The 24,456-nt window shown below is 34.1% G+C and overlaps 1 protein-coding gene across 5 annotated transcripts in view; it reads left to right on the forward strand.

Moving 5' to 3' along the window:
* The window catches only part of RABGAP1 (RAB GTPase activating protein 1), a 155,861-nt gene that overhangs the window by 60,338 nt on the left and 71,067 nt on the right, over nucleotides 1-24,456 (forward strand). For all 5 annotated transcript variants that reach the window (XM_076009019.1, XM_012771822.3, XM_012771823.2 and 2 more), the window contains 3 exons: nucleotides 9,656-9,830; nucleotides 14,291-14,384; nucleotides 18,206-18,356. In XM_076009019.1, coding sequence (XP_075865134.1) covers nucleotides 9,656-9,830; nucleotides 14,291-14,384; nucleotides 18,206-18,356 — 420 coding nt within the window. The remainder of the gene's footprint in view (nucleotides 1-9,655; nucleotides 9,831-14,290; nucleotides 14,385-18,205; nucleotides 18,357-24,456) is intronic.

The following is a 24,456-nucleotide window of genomic DNA, read 5'->3' on the forward strand; positions in this document are numbered from 1 at the left end:
CATATCTAGTTGCTTTCAAAAATATATCTAAAATCTAGCCGGGCGCGGTGGCTCACGCCTGTAATCCTAGCACTTTGGGAGGCTGAGGCGGGCGGATTGCTCAAGGTCAGGAGTTCGAAACCAGCCTGAGCGAGACCCCGTCTCTACCAAAAATAGAAAGAAATTAATTGACCAACTAAAAATATATATATACAAAAAAATTAGCCGGGCATGGTAGCACATGCCTGTAGTCCCAGCTACTCAGGAGGCTGAGGCAGCAGGATAGCTGAGCCCAGGAGATTGAGGTTGCTGTGAGCCAGGCTGACGCCATGGCACTCACTCTAGCCTGGGGAACAAAGTGAGACTCTGTCTCAAAAAAAAAAAAAAAAAAAAAAATATCTAAAATCTAATCATGTTTCACCACCTAGAGTATGTTAATCCTCGTCCGAATCATCATTTTTCACCTAGTTCATTGCAGTAGTCTCTTCACTCATCATGCTGTTTCTATCTTTGCCCTGTTATGATTTCTTTGTGACATAAAAGCCAGATCATATCATGGTCATCAAGGTCAGATCTTATCACGTTTCTGCTCAAAAGCCTCTAACCCTATTTTACTCTGTAAAAGCCAAAGCTCTCATTGTGGCTTACCAGATCCTACCTGATCTGCTGCATGTTATATCATAAACAAATTCCTTTCTTAACTCTTTTTCTCTTAATTGTTCACTCTGCTCTAACCACACTCTTTGGGACTTTATTAATTGTTCCTTCTGCCTAGAATACTCTTCCCCTGTATCCCATTTGCTAATACTCACCTCCTTCAGGTCCTTACTAACTTCCAAGTCTTTGCTTAGGGACGGGTGTGGTGGCTCACACCTGTAATCCTAGCACTCTGGGAGGCCAGGGCAGAAGAATCACTTGAGCTCAGGAGTTCAAGATCAGCCTGAGCAAGAGTGAGACCCTCCCCCCACATCTCTACTAAAAATAGAAAAAACTTGGCAGGCGTGATGGTGAATGCCTGTAGTCCCAGCTACTCAGTAGGCTGACGCTGGAGGATCGCTTGAGCCCAGGAGTTTGAGGTTGCTGTGAGCTAGGCTGACACCATGGCACTGTAGCCTGGGCAACAGAGCAAGACTCTTGTCTCAAAAGAAAAAAAAGTCTTTGCTTAGATTTACTTCTCAACAACTTACTTTGATTACCTTATTTAATATTTCAACTTACCTGCTCTTGTATTGGTGCTGCCAATTCCACTTACCCCTAAATGATTATACCTTTTATTTTTTATCTGGATTTTACCTTCTGATATATCATATAATATATGTATTTTTATATTATTATCTGTTTTAGAATCCTCTACTATGTAAGATTCTTAATTTGTCTTGTTCATCGATTCATTCTAAGTACCTAGAACATAGTACTTCTCAATGAATATTTGTTGAATTGATTTTATTTACATGCAACTTTGATTTTTCCATTATATAAAATTAAAATGTTTTATATGCAGTTACTTGAATATACTTTTTCATATTCCATATTTTTATTTACATAGCAACAAAAATTTTGATTCCAGTGTATCCATGTTTAGCCCTCTTGGGTATATTTAGAAAAAGTAAACTAGCAAAGCAGTAATAGAGATTTCTTTCCAGTGTTGTCTTAAGAGACAGAAAGAAAACCTGAGCCCCAGCACTGTTCTCCCAGCTCTTCAATATGGCAGAGTCATCATCTAGAACTTGGATTTGGAGTCAGAGTACTTGGATCTTATCATTAGCTTTATGACTTTGAGCAAGTTCCTTTAACTCTGAGTCTCAGTTTACTCGGTTGTAAATTGGCAGCAATAATAGACTCTCCATCATAGTGTTATTGTGACATTAAATGAGAAACTATATAGCACACTTGGAATAGTTCCTAGTACCTAGTAAGTTATCCATTCATTTTTGCTATTATTATTGAAAGAGACTCTGGAACCTCTGTGGGACACAGGAATAATAAAAATCACTAAATTGTGAAATCAGAAAGGTATTGATTATTTAGATGGAGGATCAGTTCCAGGAAAGAATGCTTCAGAAATTAAACTAATTTGCAAATATCGCTTTAGAAGTTTAGGGAGTTTCCAAAGCACAAGATGGTAAATAGAAATTAAATGTATAATGTTTTACAGTAAAAATTTGTATGTAAAAAAATTCTCTTTGAATTCTGTCTCTTTAATGTTATTTTAGTGAACATAAATAGTATTTCCCTGATCTTGCATTTCCTTTAAGGTATAATGTTATATAACCTTGGGGTCAAAGACTTTGTGAGTTTACAAGAATATTACTTTTGTGATTAAGTCTAAAATAACATATCTTTTTATGGAGATTATTTAATTTTAATGCTATGTAACATTTTAAAATAAATATAATGTTTTATTCTAGCAATTTTTGCTTACTTTTTTAGTTAGACTAAAAATAGCTTGATAGGATAAACTAGCCATAAACATAACTGAGACAGAGCCCAATATACTACTTTAGAGTCATGTGTTAAGATTACAAACTAAACTTAAGCTGAATTCTCACTGTTTTCTTTGCAAAAAGCAAAAGTGTATATGTGGAACCCGGGAGGAGGGCAGGAAATTCCTGATGATAGTTTTTTGTTTTTCTCCTTATTTGGATAAGTCTTTTTGTGTGTTTGGGTGTCGGCTAGAGAGAGGGAAAGGAGATGTAGAGAGGAAATAATTTGAACAACTTTGTGCTGTCTTAGAGCACTTCGAAATTGTTAATCTCATCCCTTGTTAACTTAATAAACCAGGTTTATTTCCTCTTTTATATTTATGACATTAAAAAGTAATAATAGCTACCACTACTTGAGGTCCTATCATGACCATCACTCTGCTAACTACTTGACTTTTTTATCTTATGTAATTTTCACAGTGATGAGGATAAATAGCATTTTCATTTTATAGATGAGGAAACTTAGATCTAAAGATGTTTAATAGATATTATGGGATGTTGTTGAACAAGTTACATATCTAAGCCTTCTAAAAGTCTCAGCCAGGCTCTTTCTGTAGAAACAGGGTACTTTTGTCTTTTTTTTTTTCCTATAAGAATACTTTTAGGATTTATTGAAATTAAGCATGAGTCAAAATTTTTCCCCTTCTCAGTTCTCATTAGACTGAAAAGGAAACAATACTACAGAGCATTCTTTATACAACATACAGCATTTCCATTTTTTGCTGCCAGTATACAAAAACAATTATGTAAATATGTTAAGATACATGTTTAAAAATTGATTCTTTTTCTTTTCACTAAAATTATCTGGTGAGTCAGTAACTCCTTTTTAGCCTGGAAGCCTTCCCATCTGTGGGATTGTTATATTAAGATGGCATCGTATTAAAGAAGAAACTTTTAAAATTAGTAGGGAAAGAAATATTGCTTTCTTTCATTTAAATATTCTTATACCATTTACTATAAGGGAAAGAAAATGGTCTAATGACCAGATTTTCCAACAGTGACATAAGGTGAACAAAAGACCAACTAAGCATTCTTAGAACTATAGAACTACAGAATTTCTGTTGCCAAAGAAACTGCAGGGGACTTAAAATCTTTTATGAAATTATTTTATAAATGAAGAACCTGATTTCTGAAAGACTTAGTGATATGGCCATGGTCATGCAAGTAAAAAGTATAATCATAATGAGAAACCTGAGCCTCTTATTTTCATCTGCTGTGTGTGTATGTGTGGCACAGACCTATCCCTCTCAATGTAAAAATATCTCAAATGCTTTCTGTACCACTGCTAAATCAGGAGGCTCATGATATCAGGTTGTTCAAATGTTTGTGATAGAAAGTGTGATCACTTGGTTAAGATGATGACCACTGGATCTCTCCTTTGTACAAGTAGGATTTTCTCTTTGCATTTATCGAGTAATCTTTGGGTTGATACTTTGGGTAATTTCCAAATATCCTGTTTTTTGACAACTTCTTAACCAATAATTTTATTATCAGTTGATGATCCTTGCCTGAATTAGTTAAGTTCATTCACCTTTTCAACAGGAATTTAATATTGTAAAGGATTTTCTTCTCTTATTTACATTCTTATATATATTTTACATTGAATTACAGTAATACATATTTCACTTTCACAGTAATATATATTTCAAGTGAAATATATTTCACTTATTTCCTTTATCTTCATCAAAAAATTCAAAAATATCAGTATTATAATTAATAATAAAGCAATTGAGTAAAGTTTAAGATTTTATGGAACTCCTTTCTGTCCTTTAATGTGTTCCAGTAAGATTATAAAATGATATTCTTTGGGTGAGCCCAGTGGCTCACACCTGTAATCTCAGCACTTTGGAAGATGGAGGTGGGAGAATTGCTTGAGGTCAGGACTTCAAGACCAGTCTGGGCAATGTAGCTAAATCTCATCTCTACAAAAAATTTTTAAAAGTTAGCCGGGTGTGGTGATGCACACCTGTAGTCCCAGCCCGGGAGGCTGAGGCAGGAAGACTGCTTTAAGCCCAGGAGTTTGTAGTTAACAGTGAACTGTAATTGGGTCACTGTACACCAACCTGGGTGACAGAGCAAGACCCTGTCTCTAAAAATAAAAAAGGTACTATTTAAAAGTAACTTGCGAAAGAAAAAAAAAAGAAAATAAATAAATAAAAGTTACTTGGTACACAGACAACTTAAGTTGTGGAAAAACAAGAAAAAAAAGTTACTTGGAATAATTGTCTTTCATTTTGATTCTGTTACCATTTGACATTAGTTAGGTTCGTTAGGTTTATTTGTTTCCATTTATTTTCAATTTAGGGGTTCGGAGTATTTTCTTTTTTATTTTTTGAATATGAAAATATTTATATGATACAAAAGTCAAATTATGTAAAAATGTATACTCAGAAGCCTTGCTTTCATCTGTATATCCTTACCCTCATCCCCATAAGTAACAGTTATTATTGGTTTTTGTTTTATCTTTCCAATTTTCTTTTTGTAAAGATATAAAAAACTCTTATATATTTTTAATCCCATTTTAAAATAAAAGTTAGCATACTATATGTACTGTTCTGTACTTTGTTTTTTAACTTAATGCATCCTGGAGATCATTCCACATCAGTACATACAGATTTCCTTTTTTTTTTTTTTTCCCTTAGGTAGAGTCTTTCTCTGTCGCCCTAGCTAGATTACAGTGGCATCATCATAGCTCACTGCAACCTCAAACTCCTGAGCTCAAGAAATCCTCTTGCCTCAGCCACCCAAGTAGCTGCCCAGCTAATTTTTCAGTTTTTCTTCTGGGGGTCTCGCTCTTGCTCTGGCTGATCCAGAAGTCTAGAATGCCTGATCTTAAGCAGTCCTCCTGCCTCAGCCTCCCAGAGTGCTAGGATTACACCCATGAGCCTCCATACCTGGCCATCCTCATTCTTTTTAAATTGCTTCTTAGTACTCTGTTGTTTGGATGAATCATAGACTTTTCAACCAGTTTTTTTGTTTTTGGAGACGGAGTCTTGTTCTGTTGCCCTGGGTAGAGTGCATTTGGCATCATCATAGCTCACTGCAACCTCAAACTCCTGAGCTCAAGCAATCTTCCTGCCTCTGCCTCCCAAATAGCAGGGCTTCTATACAGGTGTGTGTCACCACAGCTGGCTGATTTTTCTGTCTTTTGTGGAGACAAAGTCTTGCTCTTGCTCAGGCTAGTCTTGAACTCCTGGCCTCCAGCAATCCTTCCATCTTGTCCTCCCAAAGCTAGGATGACAGCTGTGAGCCACTGTACCCTGTCCCCAGTCCTCTGTTGATGGATACTTGAATTTTACTGTGTTCATTTGCTATTCCAGATAATGTTGCAGTATGGAACTTTGTGTATGTATTATTTTAATTTTATAAAAGTACATCTTAGGGTAAATTCCTAATAGTAGAATCACTAGCACATAAGGTGAATGCATATGTAATTTTGTTATATTTATCAAATTTCCCTCTAAGGGGGAAATTTGGTAAATATAGAGGTTGGTAAATTGGTAAGGGGTTGGTAAATTTGGTAAATATAGAGGTATATACAATAGAGGTTGTAACCATAGAGATTAGCAGGGTGTGAGAGTACTTATTCCTCCACAGGTTTATCAAAAGTGTGATACGCCTTTGTAATTCCAGCTACTTGGGAGGTTGGTGGGGAGGATCTCTTGAGCCCATGAGTTTGAGGCCAGCCTAAGCAACATAGCAAGATACTGGATTTAAAGAAAAAGATACTGTTGTCAAACTTAAGGATCTGATAGGTGAGGCAGTGACTTTATTTATCCTCATATGAATAAAGTCAGACTTTTTTATGTTTAAGGGTGAATTTCCCTTTTTGTGAAGTTCCTATTCATATGTTTTGCTCATTTTTCTTTTTGGTTTTGGGTTTTTCCTCTTAATTTTTAGATCTTTATATATTTGGGAGATTAACCCTTTGAGATATGATTTATAAGTATTTCTCCGAATTTGTCACTTGTCTTTTGACTTAAATTATGGCAATTGTTTTTGGGTTTTTCATGCAGTTTCTTTTTATGCACTTAAATTTATCAATTTTTTTCCTTTAAAAGCTTCTGGATTTGGGACTATAGTTGGAAAGGCTTTGCTCAGTTCCAAGTTACAAAGGAATTTACACATTCTCTTCTGTTACTTACATGGTTTCATTTTACTACTATTAGATCTCTGATTCCTTAGTATTTTATACTGGTATGTTATGTAAAGTATGGATATAATTTAATCTAATTTAATCTCTTTTCAAATGGCCATCCACTTATCCAAATAGTCATTAAAAATTTTAAATTTTCCACCCAGTGATTTGAGGTGCTACCTTTACCATGTATCAAATTTTCATGTATTTTTGGACCTCTTTCTGGTATTTATATTCTGTTCCATTGTTCTTGCATTAGTATCACACAGTTTGAATTATGTAGACATTGTAATATGTTTTTAATATCTGGTATGGCTACCTTCCCTCCCCAAATACTCGTTTTTATGGATTTTCCTGGATATTCTTATTTGTGTATTTTTTTACATAAACTTTATTTTCACTTTAGCTCTGGAAAAAAATACAAGTATTTTTATTGGGGAAAATTGACATCTTTATGATGTTGAGACATCCAGGAAAGTAGGATTACCTTTCCATTTATTCATGTCCCCTTAGTTTTTTTGTCTTTCAGAGTCCTTTTTATTATATATAATCTATATATAATATAGATTCATCATTCCATATCCATTCCTAATCATACCCCACTAATCTCTATGAGGGAAATTTGATAAATATAACGAAATTTGTATGTATTCACCTTATGTGCCAGTGATTCTACCAATAGGACTGTACGATGCACTTTCATAAAATCAAAATAATACATACACAAGGTTCTATAGTGCAACATTATTTGGAGTAGCAAATGACTAGTATATATTATTAAGATATACGTATATCTTATATAATTATAACCCATATAATATGTTCATAATATATAAAAGTTTTATGTGTAACATATAATTCAAAAAGCTTTTTACTATAGAAAATTCAAACATAGAAATTTAAAAATAGGCCAGCATGATGGCTTATGCCTATACCCCAGCACTTTGGGACTCTGAGGCTAGAGGATTATTTGAGGCAAGGAGTTCATGACTATCCTGCACAACGTAGTGAGACCCCATCTGTACAAAAAATTAAAATTACGTCTGTCTATATAGTCCCAACGACTTGGGAGGCTGAGGACAGAAGGATCACTTAAACCCAGGAGTACAGGACTGTGGTGTGCTGTGATCGTGCCTCTGCATTCCAGCCTGGGTGCCAGAGTGAGACCCTGTCTTCACATACACACACACACAAAATAGTATAATCAATCCCCATGTACCCAGCTTCAACAGTTAACGTTTTTCATAGCTAGAATTCTTGACTTACATCCTTGGTCCAATTCTTGACACTACAATTATCTGACTTCAAAAGGTGGTACTGCTGTGGTCACTTGGATTCACAGAAGAGTTTCTAAGTCAACTATGTTGGTTACTATGTCGATAAAGTCTCTGAGGATGTTTTTTTAAAGATAAAGAGCTATTGTTGATCATTGAACTGTTTTAGGATAGCAATTCCTGATATTTCAAAGAGCATTTTATAACAAAGCAAACATTTAGATCCTGGCTCCCTGTCAAAGTATAATTTTTAAGAGTTAAAATCATAACTATTACAAATTTAGAATGACATTTGTCAAATATTCTAATTCATTAATTAATGAGGGAACTAGAAACATGGTAAAACTGGTTCTAAAAACTTGGGTTTATATGGTCCTTCCTTTAAAAAAAAATGTTAGATTGCTAGGTTAGAAACAAAACTGGTTAATGTCCTATAGATAACCTTTGGATTGTCTTTATCTTGGACAGAAATCATTTGCATATTTCCCAGACACAAATCTACAGGTTAACATGTAACTTCACAGAGTCTGAGTCCTTAAGTAATAGTAAGTAACTAAGTCAAAATGGCATATTCATCTAGAAAATTAAGTAATCTTTGGGTGAACTTGTTAAACCAAAGTCAGCAAACTACAGCCTGTGGGTCAAATCTGGCCTGATGCTTTTTGTGTAAATAAAGTTTTATTGGAACACAGCCAAACTCACTTATTTACTTATTGTATGTGGCTGCTTTTGTACCATAATAGCAGAGTTGAGTACTTATAACTGAGACTCCTGGCCCATATAGCCTAAGGTATTTACTGTTTGGCCCTTTACAGAAAGGTTTACTAACTCCTGTGTTAAACAGTGCTTCAGGATGATATTAAAAGGATATGTTGCCACTATCTTGGCCTTACTTCCAGAATTGGGGTAATTTTTTTAAGAACCCATGTGAACATTGCAGTGATAAAATCTACTATTACTTCTATAGCTAATGAGCCTCTTATTCTCCACCACCCTTTCTGTGTTTTTCCTTTAATGTGTGTGTCTTTCTTTTTGATACAGCCACCTTTTTAGTTTTCTCTGTACCTTTTCCTACAGTTCTTCTTTTTTCTTCTTTGTGTACTTTTTCCCTCCTTTCTTTGATCATAATATGGAATGTTAATGTCCTCAACAATATTTATTTTACTGGTCAAGTTTTTAATTTTTAATTTAGATCAGTTTAGACTGTTATGTGCTTGCCTCAAAATCCATTGGTATTATCAAAATTTGGGAGGTTTTTATTGTTGTTTCCTCTGCTATTCACCACCCTGCAAGTTGTAGCTTTCAGCTGGGAAAAAAGTTCCCTACACTGTTTAGTTAAGCAAAAGGAGTAGGGGAAAAACATTGCAACGGTATAAGTAAGATTTTCTTAGTCCTAAAGTTTATGTTTTAGAATATTTTAAAGTACTTTTTCATGTATAGTTTTTTTATAGGAAACCTTGAAGGACACATTAAGATAACTTGGAAAATAAAGACCAGTTAGCATTTTAGTTCACTGACTATATGTTGGTAGTTAGGTATTTGATGATACAGTTTGAAGACCAATAAAATTCCAGAACTGGAGTCTTGCTCAGTAAATGCCCTATTTTCCTAAGGGGTTTTTAAATTTAAACATATGCTTTTTTATTTAGAAAAGGTACATTCAGTGTAGATATTCAAGGAAACACCATTTATTCTCATGTCCTCTATGAAATCAAAAGTGGTGCTTAATGAAAAACAAATAATTTGACTGCATTAATAAATAATGTTTTTTCACCCTTAAGATAAAGCAAAAGGAGAGAAAGAATAATACTGACACTTTATATGAAGTTGTGTGCTTGGAAAGTGAATCAGAAAGAGAAAGGAGGAAAACTACAGCCAGTCCTTCAGTTCGCCTGCCACAGTCTGGATCTCAGAGTTCAATGATACCTTCTCCTCCAGAGGATGATGAAGAGGAAGGTAAACTGTAGGGAGAGCTTAATTTATATTAGGGGTGGAGGACCATGCAGACTATTAAAATTTTATCAATGGATTGATAACGTGATATGACATTTGGAATTTAGTGAATTCCCCTTATGAGAGTTGACTACATGCAAGGAGTTGTGGGAGATTAAAAAAATGATTAACATTGAGCCTTCTTTAAGATACTTACAATCAAATTGGAAAAAGTTTTAAAATTAGTGCTTTTTAAAAAATGAGCGCTAGCTTGGTGGATTAGCACATTTTTAAGAGCAAATTTGACACAGCTTCCACCTAAAGAAACATTCCCATCTCAACTAATTCATTTAACAGGGACAATTTCACTTACCAAAATATGGCTTCCACACATGATCCTTTCACCAAATATATAAATAAATATATAATATTTTTATTTATTCATTTTGTATAATTATCATTAATCATTTTGTATAAGTAAATATACGTATTTATATATTATGGTGTTTTCACACTGAAACACAAGAATTAGAGCCAGGTATAGTGGTGGCTTATGTCTATAATCTCAGCTACTCCCAGCAACTTGTGAGGCTGAGGTGGGAGGTTTGCTTGGGGCCAATTTGAGACCAGCCTGGGCAACATAACATAGTGGGGTCTCATCACAAAAAAATACATATATATATTTTTTTTCTTTGATTGTCTCACTCTGTCACCCAGGCTAGACTACAATGGCATCATCATAGCTCACTGCAGCCTCAAACTCCTGGACTGAAGTGATCCTCCTGCCTCCACCTCCAGAGTAGTTGTGACTACAGGCTCACATCACCACTCCCCATTAATTTTTCTATTTTTACTAGAGACAAGGTCTGGCTATGTTGTCCAGGCTGGTCTTGAACTCCTGGCCTCAAGTGATCCTCCTGCCTGGGCCTCCCAAAGTGCTGGGATTACAGGTGTGAACAACTGCATCAGCCTAAAAGAATTTTTTTTAATTAGCCAGACGTGGTGTGCACCTGTAGTCCTAGCTACTTGGGAGGCTGAGGCAGGATGACCACTTGAGCCCAGGAGTTAGGCTGCAATGAGGTATAGTTGCACCACTGCGCTCCAACCTGGGTAACAGAGCAAAACCCTGTCTCAAAGAATCAACCAGTTCATTTTTTACTTTTTGTTATGGCTGTCTACTGAATTAATCTGTCAGTCTCTATTTAAAGGTGTACTATACAGAAGTGAGGAATGAGAGAAAGGGCACAGGGAAAGTGAACATTTGAGTCATTTTCTAATTTATAGCTTAGTACTAGGGCTTTGTTTTTAATGAAGAAAGCTGATTATGATACAAGGTCATGTGAGGGACATATCTGTATGAGGTTCACAAGAAGTGTTCTGGAAATAAGAATCCAGTTCCTTGTGGGGAATGTGGTTTGGCATCATGAAGAGTAATTTGTGAGCTGGGAGAATTCAGTAGGTGTAAATGTGCAGTTTGTAGGCATCTCTGGCTAAGAAATTACCTTAACAAAGGCATGGGGGTAGCAGGAACAATTGATTTGGTTAAAAGACAAACATATCCATGATTACATGTACTTTTTTCAAGTTTAGAGTAACACTCTCCAGTTCCATTGTCCTTGTGATTAATCAACTTAGGCTCATTTATTAGTAATATTAATGGCCACCAATACTACATGCTTAATATATAGCAGGCAGGTGCTTTGTTTATATAATACAGTAATCCTGAAAAATAGGATTTATTATTCATTTTGCACATGAAAAATGTAATATCAGAAAAGTGAATTTGCCCAAGGTAACACAGCAGGAAATTGGCAGCATCAGGATTTGAATCCAGTCTATGAATCCATATTGTTAGCTGTAGTCTATCGTCATCTCTTGCATTTAGTTAACATAAAGCATTTTGAAGTACAGAGAAAGTGTGTCGTATTGTGTTTAACATCAGAAATGCAATTTAGAGTCCCCCTACAGAGCCAATTTGGGAAAGATGGAATTGTTTCCACTGTTCACAGGTATTTGCTGTAGTCTCCATCTAAAGAAAGGTTCTTGAGATTTACAGTTTCTCTTCTGGGTCAACATTGGTTAAGATGGCAAAGTAGGTAAAAGTTTACATAACTCTCATCCGTTAAACTCAGCAATAAAAACAAAAGAACTAAACATTGAGAAAGATACACTTATGAAACCAAAGAATGCTCAGATCTTTATACCATAGATTTTGAGGAGGGTCTACTGATAATGAAGAAATCTGAGCCCAACTAAAAAAAGTCCATCAGGACTGATACCTAGTTCTGATTTACAACAGGCATAGATTTTTTTTTTTTTTTTTTTCATTTTTAAGGGGGTTAAGAAGACCTCTACCAATAGTTGCTAACTAGGGAGATATAACGAGGGACTAATGGCAATGGGTAGTCCATGGGAAAATCCAGGAACATTGGAACATAAGGTCTGTGAAGGAAGAGAATGTGTCTATTCTTGCACCATGTTGTTTCCCTAGTATATACCACAATATCTGGTATGTAGTAGGTATTCAGTAAATATTGGTGGGATGAGTAACCTCTTGGGATCCATTTCCATAGTCAAGAGCTAATGACAGGATAACTGAGACTAAAGAAAATTGTGTAGCCATGCCATCATTTAATTCTTTCTAACCCAGTTTACAAACCAGGGAAACCTATCTTACTATGATCTGTTTGCTCCCTGGAAAGAAAGGGCTACAGTCTTCTAGATAGGCTTATTACCCGTGGGATATGTGGCAGGAAGCCAGCAATTATAAAGATGTGTTCAGAAACAACATTCTGCAACTGAGACTGTCTGCCCACTCCCTACCCCTATTTTAGGGAGATGGGGTTCTTAACAAGATTTTATACTGTTACCGTGCAAATTTGTGAAAGCATTCAAAACAGTGGAGGAGAATCTTCTAAAAATAGGTTGTCTTAATCTTTTTGAAGGAATTGTCATCCCTTGTAAATTTTAGTACATTTTTCACAGCCACCTTTCCCCAAAGAGTTGTATTTGATATGTTGATATTTTAATGAGTAGAAAATTACTTGAGAGATTAGAAAGTAGGGACAGTCTGGCAAGGTAGTGAAGTTGGGGAAATTTACCTTAGTGCCCTTAAGTCTTTTTCTCTTCTGTTTTATTCACTGATTGACAGAAGATTTCTCACATGTAATCTCTCTTCTTTCCTGTCTCACTATCAAAACTGATGATAACATCCAAGGCATTATAATGTAAAGAGGTTTAATAATAAGTATCATGGATTTCTGAGTCTTTAAAAATCAGTGCTCCCAGATAATTACTAGCAGGAATGCATATTCATCATGCAGTCATCAGAGGTGTAGAGATCCAAACTTTGTTTAGGCACATTAAGCCCCAAAATCAAAAACAAACAAAACCTAGAAACAGCATTGGTGAGGGCACATGGAAACAAGTCCTGATCTGTACCTAATTAGAGGCAATGTAAATTGATAGAACCATTTTGGAAGGCAATTTGTCAGAAAACATCAATATCCTTAAAAGTATGCTTTTTTTTTAAAATCAGGAAGTCTACTTTAAAGCAATGAAATGTATTCATCCTGATATTATTTGTAGCAAAAAGTTAAAAATTCCCCAAGTGTCCAACAGAAGAGGATTTAGTAGAGAGATCGTAGTCCATATCTTTTCCTCACTTTCATTATGCTTTTCATTTCCTCTCATGCCTATATCAGGGCCACTTTTTTCTCTGTCTTCATATCTTATAATCCCTAAATTCTAACTTGAATTTACTTTTCTTATTATGTAAATTAAATTTGAAATTTGGTTTGATCCTCTTTAAATTATTTTTGTGCTTTCTCTTATAAATTAATATATGCCATTGTAGAAATATTAGAGTCATAAAAAGAAGAAAACATTAGTCATAACTCCATCACTCAGGCAATAATTGTTAATGTTTGGTATGGTTTATTCTAGTCTGTCTATTTTTTAACATAAGGTAGATCATGGTGTAGATTAAGCTCTTCATATTTTTATTTTATGCAGTATTTTGCTACATTATCATGTAAACATAAATGTCACCATGGAATTAATTGCATACATATATATCATAATTTATTCAACCCTTCTCTATTCCTGTTGGACACTTAGCTGGTTTGAAATTTTTTTAACTTTTATAAATAAGACTGCTATACATTTTAGGCATAAAGCTGTTTGCTTTGGACAAGGAGAGAGAAGGTACCATATTTTAAGTCCTGTAAATTTATAATTAAATGGCTTTTTTCTATGATTGACATACTTGGACTTATATGGAAAGCAAAAGAGAATTAAAGAGGTTACAACAACATTCCACCTAGAAATATTTTTCTTTGTATTTATACATAAATACTAAGAGAAATTCTAACTTTATGTTCCCAATGAAGTCTTTTAAATTTGACTCTTATATTCCAGTGTCATTCTTCTGGCTAGCATAGCCATACCTCTGTTATCCTTTTTGTGTGTTTTGTTTATTAAAGATAATGATGAACCTCTCTTGAGTGGATTTGGTGATGTATCCAAAGAATGTGCAGAAAAAATTCTTGAAACATGGGGAGAACTGCTGTCAAAATGGTAAGTTATGATAGAATAGTCCTCCTTTTCATCTACAAATCTTATTTTATGGGTAGAGAATCTTACCTAACTATTAATAAAATATTCAATTTTGGAACCAGTAATAGAAGCCTAAGTGTGAGATTCGCATTCTATAATCTCTGTTTTTAGAGATTTATCAGGGTAGTAGTGGAGGTTTGAGATCAATTTTTAGAATATCAGAAACCTAATAAATTCTCATTGCTAGAGAAAATATTAACCCAAACATGGAATTCATGAGCAAAATAAACAAGGGAAAAGTCCTTTATATTGATGAGTTTAGGAACCACTGACTGGTTGAGATAAGACAACACACAATAATCAGAGATATTTAAAGGATGTTTACACAGTGCTTAGAGACCCCAGGTAGGATTTTCTCTTATCTGTGGTAAGCACCTATAATGACAGAGCAAAAGTATCATAAACATGGTGTATATTGCCTGCTCTATCAATTACATTTTGTACTACAAAATAAAATTCAGGAATTTCTCATAAGTTCAAGAATAGCTTGACAGCAGTGTTAGGAAACACTATTCTGTAGGTTATGTTAATAGATTATATTAGATATTTATTAGCATAACCAGAGATACTCTGGTAAGTCAGGTTTGTGAGACATTTATGTACTTTTTCTTTTCTGCCTGGATATGACGCTAGTATATACTGGAAAAAGCTGAGCTTGAAAGTGATCCAAGGACTTCTCTATTTCTGGCATTCTGGTTTTTGGGATTATCATATAAACTCCCTGTGGGCCTGTTACTTTGGGGTTTGATTTTTCTGAGAAGTTTTAATTGTTGAAGTTTTTCACTGTATTCTTAGTAAAAGTGTGTCTCAGCATTTTAAAAAATTATTTCATGCCCTTAAGGGATAGGACTACAAATGGGCTTTATCTGTTTGTAGCCCTCTCACAATGCTTTACACTTTTGGCAAAACACACTCTACATTGGGAAATGTCAAATGTGTACAAGAGAAAAAAGCAAACCAAACCATGGTTTTGTCTTTATACAAGTGTTTTTAATTGAACTCTGCAAAGTCCCCAGGGTAATAGTTCTCTTGTATTTTTGATAATTCTTTACAATCAGGAGACAAAACTACTGGTGCTCTTGTCACAATTATATTTTCAGTTGAGTGAATTTGGGGTGTTTGGGCTGCTGCTGGCAGGAATTTCATCTGTATGAAAAGGTTTTTGCTCTAAAACAGAAATGTAATTGAGTCTTAACATGGTTACAAAATAGTATGTTTCAAATCATTTATATACAGCAGTTAAACTCTGAATTATATTTTATTAGATCAACCCACCAGCATTTTATACAATGGCTTAGAATTTGTTTTGCTGGCAAGCTTTCTTATTCATGTTGTTATTCATTTAATTAACATTTGTTCTCCCATTCCCTCAAATATATTAACTGAGTTTCCATCTGTCTCTAGTGTCTTCAGGGTGTTCAAACTGTTTTTGCTTGTTTTAGTCATATCTTCAGATATATAATATGATAGCTCTCTTCAAATCATTCATCATCATTTTTTCCCACTATGTGTGTTCTATGGATTGGAAGCATTATAATATCTTGGAATTTTAAAGCCTGGTAGACCTGACTTCATGTCGTCTTCTCTGTACTTTCAAGCTGTATGTGGTCTTAGGCAAGTCCTTTAAATCTTCTGAATCTGTTTCTTCATTTAGAAAACAGAAGTCTATAAAATTACTATTCAGGATAATCATAGATTAAACATAATGGATGTCGTGGTTGTAGTAGTAATCGTAGTTAAGAACTAAAGAATTTACCATATGCTAGACACCGTGCTAAATTATGTGCTCTATTTTAACTGTAACAAGCTTATGAGCTAGTAGTACCCATTTTTACATATGAGGAAACTGGCTCATAGGTTAATTCTAGTCAGTAAATGTCAGAGCTAGAATTTTTAACACAGTCAAGTCTGATCCCAAAGCTGGTTTATTTAATCCTACATTAGATTTTAGTGGCAGTATTAATAATAGTATCTTTGAGCTCTAATTCTCCAAGTTCATTTTCATGTGATTCTTAGTGGATAACAGAACTAAATGTCAGTATAATATAAGATGCTGAGTTGGATTGATAAAGTTAATATTATCAGTGACATAAAATCATTCTGAAAGTAATTTTGCCAATGTAAATTAACCTATGGTTAGCAAAAGTTTTTCTGTAAAAGGTCAAATAATAAATACTTTGGGCTTTGTAGGGTAACAGGCTATTGCAATTACTCATCCCTACTATTGTAGTACAAAATCATAGACAGTCCTTAACAAATAAGCATGGCTATGTTTTAATAAAAGTTTATTTACAAAACCAGGTGGTAGACCCAGTTTAGCCCCACAAGCCATAGTGTACCAAGACTTAAGAATTAAGTGACAATGATTTTTTTTTCCTGCACTTAATAATCCAACTTTTATATAATTGGTTTTTTCTAAGCAAGGACAAAACTGTATTGAATTGTCTATAGCTCTTGCATTAGGGTACCAGTGTCACAGAATTAATAATTTTTAAATGTACTGTGCAAAATTCTCAGAGAATTCTGCAAACTTTTTGAGAAAAATCTCAGACCTTTTTATACTTTGGTAGTGCTTATTTTGCATTAGTAGCTTCTGCTTAAATCTGATAGTCATAAGAGCTGTTTTATGTCAGGATCCTGCATTATTCACTCAGTGATGGTGGCTCTTAAATCATAAACCAGCAACATTATTGGTGTTGAGAGGTTGAGGACTACCTCAGTCATTTAATCAACCTCCCTGAACTTTTTTCTTCACCTGTAAAACTGGAGATACTACCATCTACCTTAGATGATGGTTGTGAGGATCAAATAAGATATCATATGCAAATCACTTTGTAGGCCGGGTGTGGTGGCTCACGCCTGTAATCCTAGCACTCTGGGAGGCCAAGGCGGGCGGATTGCTCAAGGTCAGGAGTTCGAAACCAGCCTGAGCAAGACCCCGTCTCTACTAAAAATAGAAAGAAATTAATTGACCAACTAAAAATATATAGAAAAATTAGCCGGGCATGGTGGCGCATGCCTATAGTCCCAGCTACTCGAGAGGCTGAGGCAGGAGGATTGCTTGAGCCCAGGAGTTTGAGGTTGCTGTGAACTAGGCTGATGCCACGGCACTCACTCTAGCCTGGGCAACAAAATGAGACTCTGTCTCAAAAAAAAAAAACCAAAAAAAAAAAAACACTTTGTAAATTTATGCCAGCATTTCAAGACAAGTTTTCCCCATTTTATAGATGAGATAAAGCCCGAAGACTTGAGTAACTAGTTTTAATGTTACAATAGTACAGTAGAAATGTTCTTAGCCACCACAGATATTCAGAAAAGTTACATGAAAGAAAGTATTATAAAAACTGCTTAAAACATTCTTGGAATATTTCATTTTAACTTAGAATATATAGATATAAGATTCACATGTCAATTTTGATGTAGGGCCAAGTTTCTTTTACTGTGTATCCACTGATTGGAATTTTGCTCTAGTCCCTTTTACATAATCCACAACCATAAAGCATTATCTGTGATTTCTAGCTTTGCTTTTTGTTTAAAAAGAAAAAGTAGAGTAATAAAGATACTTAGGAAGAATTTTTTTTGTAGATTTTTATTTTCTTCTACCCAATCTTGTATAGTTATCTTGACCATATCTAATTCAACAGGACTTTTATTTTTTTTTTCTTCCTTAGTATATTACCTTATCAACTCTTTGTAAATCATTCACTTTAGTTTTTATAAAAGTAGCACTTATTTAGAGAATCTGCCTTTTATGAACTTATAGGTTATGGTTTTATTTTCAGGCATCTCAACTTGAGTGTGAGACCAAAGCAGTTGTCATCTTTAGTAAGAAGCGGTGTCCCTGAAGCTCTTCGAGGAGAAGTCTGGCAACTGCTAGCAGGCTGTCACAACAATGACCACTTGGTAGAAAAATACCGCATTCTCATCACAAAGGTAAGGGGATGATAATTCAGTTTCAGCATTAATCCTTTTAGAGATTTGCAATGTAAAGATCACTGATTATTTGACTTCCAAGAATTTTTTATAATTAAGAAGTGTTATACTTCTAGCTCAAAGGTGTTTTTTCTGTTGCACAGAGGAGAAAGCATAGATTTTCTTCCTTGATCAACTTCACCTCAGAAGCAAAGGATGTCTTCTAGCCCGTTGTGTATCCAGATATTTTTTGATTTACATTGTCAATTATATTTTTAGTCAGATCAGTTGTCCTATGTAATGTGTAAAAATTTTGTTTATTTTAATCTAACACTTCACAAAAATATGCTCTTGGTAGGGAAGGCCTAGTTCTAGTTTCTGCAATTGTAAGAAAATAATTCTATAGTTTTTTTTACAATATTTCCTTAAGTTCATGCATGCCTCAAGGTTTTGCAAGCAAAGCAAGAAAAATTATTTCTTGTACAAACATACAAAGATTTAAAATAATATTTCTTGGCCAGGCGTGGTGGCTCATGCCTGTAATCCTATCACTCTAGGAGGCTGAGGCAGGTGGATCATTTGAGCTCAGGAATTTAAGACCAGCTTGAGCAAGAGCGAGACCCTGTCTCTACTAAAAATAGACAGAAATTAGCTGGACAACCAAAAATATATATATATATATAAATAGAAAAAATTAGCCAGGTATGGTGGTGCATGCCTGTAGTCTTAGTCTGGAGGCTGAAGCAGGAGGGTCGCTTGAGCCCAGGAGTTTGAGGTTGCTGTGAGCTAGGCTGACACCACAGCACTCTAGCCTGGGCAACAGAGTGAGACTCTGTCTCAAAATAAATAAATAAATAAAATAATATTCCGTATAGTTAGGCAATGTCGTGTGTCATTATGTCCGTATTATTGGTTTTATTTTTAGTTTTCTCAAATTCTTGAAGTGTTTATTTTTAGGAAGCAGTTTCTCCAATGATATGCAAATCCTAAACCTGAGTTAATGAATGGATTGCTCAGAATCCTCAATAGCATGAGAATTTTCAGTGTGACAGAAGGTGAAATTTTTTCTTAAAAAATGTTAAAATCCTGTAAAATATGAATAATATCTCTATAAAGTTGTTAAAGAACAAAAACAACAACATAAAATAGCATAGCATTTAAATGTGAGATGGGGCCTTTCTTCACCAGAGAACAACTTTTATGTCTTGAGAATATTAGTGTTCTTTCTCATATTATTTTCAGACAAATGTTTTGTATTTCAAGAAGTAATATTCTGATTCCTTCCATTATATTGATATAATTGTTTAACCAGTGTTTATTGAATGCCTGTTGCAATAGAAATCAAGCAGATGGGAGGAAGCAGGAGGGAATGGGTGAAATCATACCTAACAAGTACAGTGTACACTATCTGGGTGATGGGTATGCTTATAACTGTGTCTCAGGCAGTACAAAAGCAATCCATGTAACCAAAACATTTGTAGTCCCATAATATTCTGAAATTGAGAAAAAGGAAAAAGAAAAAATTAGCCAGGCATGGTGGTGTACACTTTGTGATCCCAACTGTTAGGGAGGCTGAGGCCGGAGAACTGCTTCAACCCAGGAGTTAGATGTTGCAGTGAGCTATGATGACACCACTGCGCTACCTGGGGCAACATAGCGAGACTCTGTCTCAAAAAAAAAGATTTCTTAAGAGTTTATTGCTTTAAACTAAATATTTTTGGTAAGGTTATTCATACAAATAATTTAAAGAGATGAAATGTCTGTGATTGATTGGATTCTGTTTTCCTGGTTCCATGAAAATGGTTACATCTGTTTCTAGAAAAAGAACCTGGTGATTATATGATGTATAAAAGACTTATCTATTAACAAAATACATTGGTGATATGTACTTTGTATTTCATATTAAACTCTTATTATCATATATATGGCTAGAATCTTAAAATGTTTTTAAATGGATATAAGTTGAAATTTCTGGTAGATGATCAGAAAATACACATTATTTAACCATCATATTTGCAAATGCTTTTTAAAAAACTACAGTGATATCCAATGTAAATTGGTATTTTTCTTTTCTTTCTTCCTAGAAATAATAGTTATTGTATGGAAATGGTAATTTACATTTTTTAACTTACTCTGAAGATTTGTGGGAGGGAGGAGAACCTACTTTTTAAATTTTTTAAATTTATTTTTACAGCAAACTGTAATTTACATAGGATAGAATACACAACTTTAAAGTGTACAGCTCCATGACATTATATATATAAATACACTGCTATGACCACTGCCAAGAACAAACCTATCACCCTAAAAAGCTATTCTTGTCCCTGTCTGGTCATAAGCACTCCTATTACACCCCTGAGTATTCACTATTCTGACTTTTCTCTCCTTAGATTAGTTTTGCCCTTGTTTTTGAATTCCATTGAAATGCAAATTATACGGTCCTAAGGTGTGTTACTTGTTTGTATCTGACTTATTTTGCTCATCCATTTTGGGAGTGTATCAGTAGCTCTAGTTTTTTGGTTTTTATTTATTTTTTAATTGTTGAGAGTATTACATTTTATGAATAAATTACACACTGTTAAATCTATTTTTCTGTAATGTTTGATTTTTTTCACTTTTTGCTTTTATGAAGAAAGCTGCCATGAACATTATTGCATATAGCAGGATTTGTTCATATTTAGACAGTAATATTAATATTTATGCAAATATCTATTACTAATTTCTAGAAATTATTTATTCTAAACATGGATTCTTTGCAAAAAGTTAACTTGGCAAACAAAACTGATGATTGTCTTTGTCATCATCTTCAGTTGTCAAGCCTGTCTTGAAGGGGGCACATGTAGTAATTTTTCCATATACCTTTTGTAACCCAAGGATAAATGACCTTTCATTAACACAAAGATACATAGTATGCTTTTAAAAGTATTTCTTATTTCTATAAGCAATGGAGTTAGAAACACTCTTCTCCCTGTTTTCCTGTGTAAAGTGAAAACTTTTTAGTTTTTCATTTCAGTAGGGATCCAGGAGGGAAATAATACAACAATAATAATAGCTACCTTTTTTCAGCACTTAGTATGTGTCAGATGCTATGCAAAGCACTTTATCTCCACTATCTCATTAATCCTTAGAAAATCCTTGTGAGATTGCAATTACTATTTCCATTTTAGAAATGAGGAAACATTGACTCACTGAGGTTTAACAGTATACTAAGCTAGTTAAGTAAATAGTAGAGGCAGAGTTTGAACTCAGGACTAACTCCAGAGTTGTTTCTTTTCCATTACCCTATTTATCCTTGAATGTAAACAAAAGTTTCTTCATACATAATGTACTCATACATTATGACTGTGTACATATTTATTTTGCTTGTTTTTAAGTATAATCTTTTATTCAACCATTCTTCTATGGGTGAGCCTTTACTTTGTTTCTGATTTTTAGTTTCTAAATAATGTTTTACTAAACATCTCTACGCGTGTTCTTAATCTTTTAGCTTTGTGGAATAGAGACTTTGGAGCATGATTGCTAGATCAAAGAGTAACTTGTTTTTTTAACTGGTTAATTTTTGTATTTAATTTACTTCAGTTTGCTTCTCTAAAAGAATATGACAGTTCACCAGCAATGTAGTTATACTGGCAGGGTACCTGCTGACGTATATCATAAGTGGTATTACTTATCACTGTATTTAATTTTTACTGTCAGTGGATGTTAATGATGCCAGCATATCTTTAGTTAGCAGTTCCCTGACTACTAGTAAATTTGAGCAATTTGTACTTCTGTATTCTCTTCATACTTTTTGTATGTTTGTCTAATCTTTTTAAGATGTCAGTTTCTAAGCACACTCTATATATTATGTATGTTAATCCTTTGCATCTGCATTATAAACACCTTTTTTAAAAGCTGTAAGTTTTCTATTCACTTTATGTGGTTTCATGCCATACAAAACAGTTTCAGTTTTTATGTAGAAAATTGTGTCTTGGTTAAGGTCTCTTCTATCTATAGATTTTGTAAATTTAGTTTCCAAGATTTTCATATAAAATTTTTATCATATGTCTTAATTTCTATGTTTTTAATCCATCTGGAATTTATTTTTGTGCATGGCATAAGATAGCAGTCCAATTTTACTTTCTTCCAGATGGATAACCGGTTGTGCTACTCTCATTTTTCTACTGAGTAGAACTACCATCTTTGTCATATCTTAAATTCTCATATATATAGGATTTGATTTCTAGATTATTCTGTTTATTGATCTGGTTGTGTATTCCTATCTCGATACTGTTTTGATTAAGGAAGCTTTGAATTATTTTTGATAACTGTGAAAGGAAGACTTCCTGTTTTCTATTTCATACTTTTCTTGACTATTCTTGCAAATTTAATCTTTCATAACAACTTTAAAATCATTTATCTAATCCCACCACCCTACCATCACTCCCCTCATAAGGTGATATAGAGATTCTTATTTGAATTGCATTTAATTTAAATATCAATTGATGGTGTAAGTTCAACATTGTTGTAATATCTGCACATCTAAGAACATGGTATATCTTTCTATTTGTTAGGGTCTTTTTTTTCCTTGTTTGTTACAGAAATCATAATTGCTTTCATATAGATCTTGTATCTTTTTTGTTATATTTTTTCCTAAGAATTAGTGTTCTTGCTATGGCAAATGGAATGTTTTGTTTGTTTGTTTGCTAATTGCTAAAATAGAGAAAAGACCTTCATTTCTTAAAATTTTGTATCTACTTACTTTCTGATGTTTTGATGAATCCTCCTAATTTTGTACTGTCATCTTTTGAGATTTTTTAGGTATACAATAATAGCAGCAGTAAAAAACAATTTCACTTCTTTTTCAGTGTTTATGCAGGCTACTAAACTTTCTTGGTTTTGTTTTTGTATATGATAGAAGCATTATAACAGTGGCAAATGATGATGGTAACTCGCATCTCTCAGCCTGTTTAATTCCTGATCTGACTTTAATTTAAATAATTTTAGTTTTTTTGTCTTTTAGAAACATGTTCATTTTGGGGGTAAATTCTATTTTATTTAAGTGGTTTTCTTTTATCTCTGAGTTGGAATTTTTATTAGGAATGTCTGCTAAATTTTATCAATAGCTTTTTCAGCCCTTGATAAATGAATGTAGTTTTCTTAAATTTGCTGTAGAGTAAAACACATAATTTAACAACATATGATAGACTTATTTATATTGAACTACCTACTGTTGGCTTCATAGACTAAATTTCTACAGACCAAGTACTGCTAGAGTCTTTGTTTTCTGATCTTTTAACAAGGACTCCGTAACCTTGGTCTCTAAGTAGAGCCTGTCAGACTCAGAGGGAAGAAAGCCTAATAAGTAATCCACAGGGATTCTCATGGCATCTCTTACCTGCAGTTGCCTATAACTCCTACAGCTGTTTGGCTGGCAAATCAAATAAGTTGGAGTTGAAAATGAAGGGGAAAAAAGGCTTTTCTGGTTTCTAGCTTTCAGAATCATTCTCTGTCCTTTCTTTTGGCTTTTATCTTTTGTATTAGTAACTCTTTCTGTTTCTTTTAATTCAGTGCTTAGTAGAAGAAATTTACATCAGAAATTTACTCCTGCTTCAGCAGATCCTTTTAAGAAATGCAAAAATAATGAAATAGCAACCTATTCTGATGTTTCTCTTTCCTTCCATGAGTTGGCCTTGTCTTTTCTGAAACTTTACTTGCATTGTTTTCTGTAGTGATTTTCAGCTTTGGTGGGTTGCCATGAATTGCAAACTTTTATCCAGAACCTAAACTCCTAATAGTAAGCCCTTATAACCAATATTGACATTTCTAATTGTTTGTCAGAGGCAAGCCACATTGTGCTATTCTGGAAAATATAATTTAAATATCCAATTATAATGTCATTATTAAGCTAACTGTGTTTTTTTGTTTGTGTGTTTGTCTAATTGTTTTTTGAGACTGTCTTGCTCTGTTGCCCCAGTTGGAATGCATTGGCATTATCATAGTTCACTGCAACCTCAAATTACCGAGCTAAAACGATCCTCTTGCCTCGGCCTCCCTAGTAGCTGGCACTACTGGCACATGCCACCAGGCCAAGCTAATTTTTCAATGTTTTGTAGAGACAGAGTCTCACTCTTGCTCAAGC

Source organism: Microcebus murinus, chromosome 12, assembly GCF_040939455.1.
Source record: "Microcebus murinus isolate Inina chromosome 12, M.murinus_Inina_mat1.0, whole genome shotgun sequence".
Taxonomy (NCBI): domain Eukaryota; kingdom Metazoa; phylum Chordata; class Mammalia; order Primates; family Cheirogaleidae; genus Microcebus; species Microcebus murinus.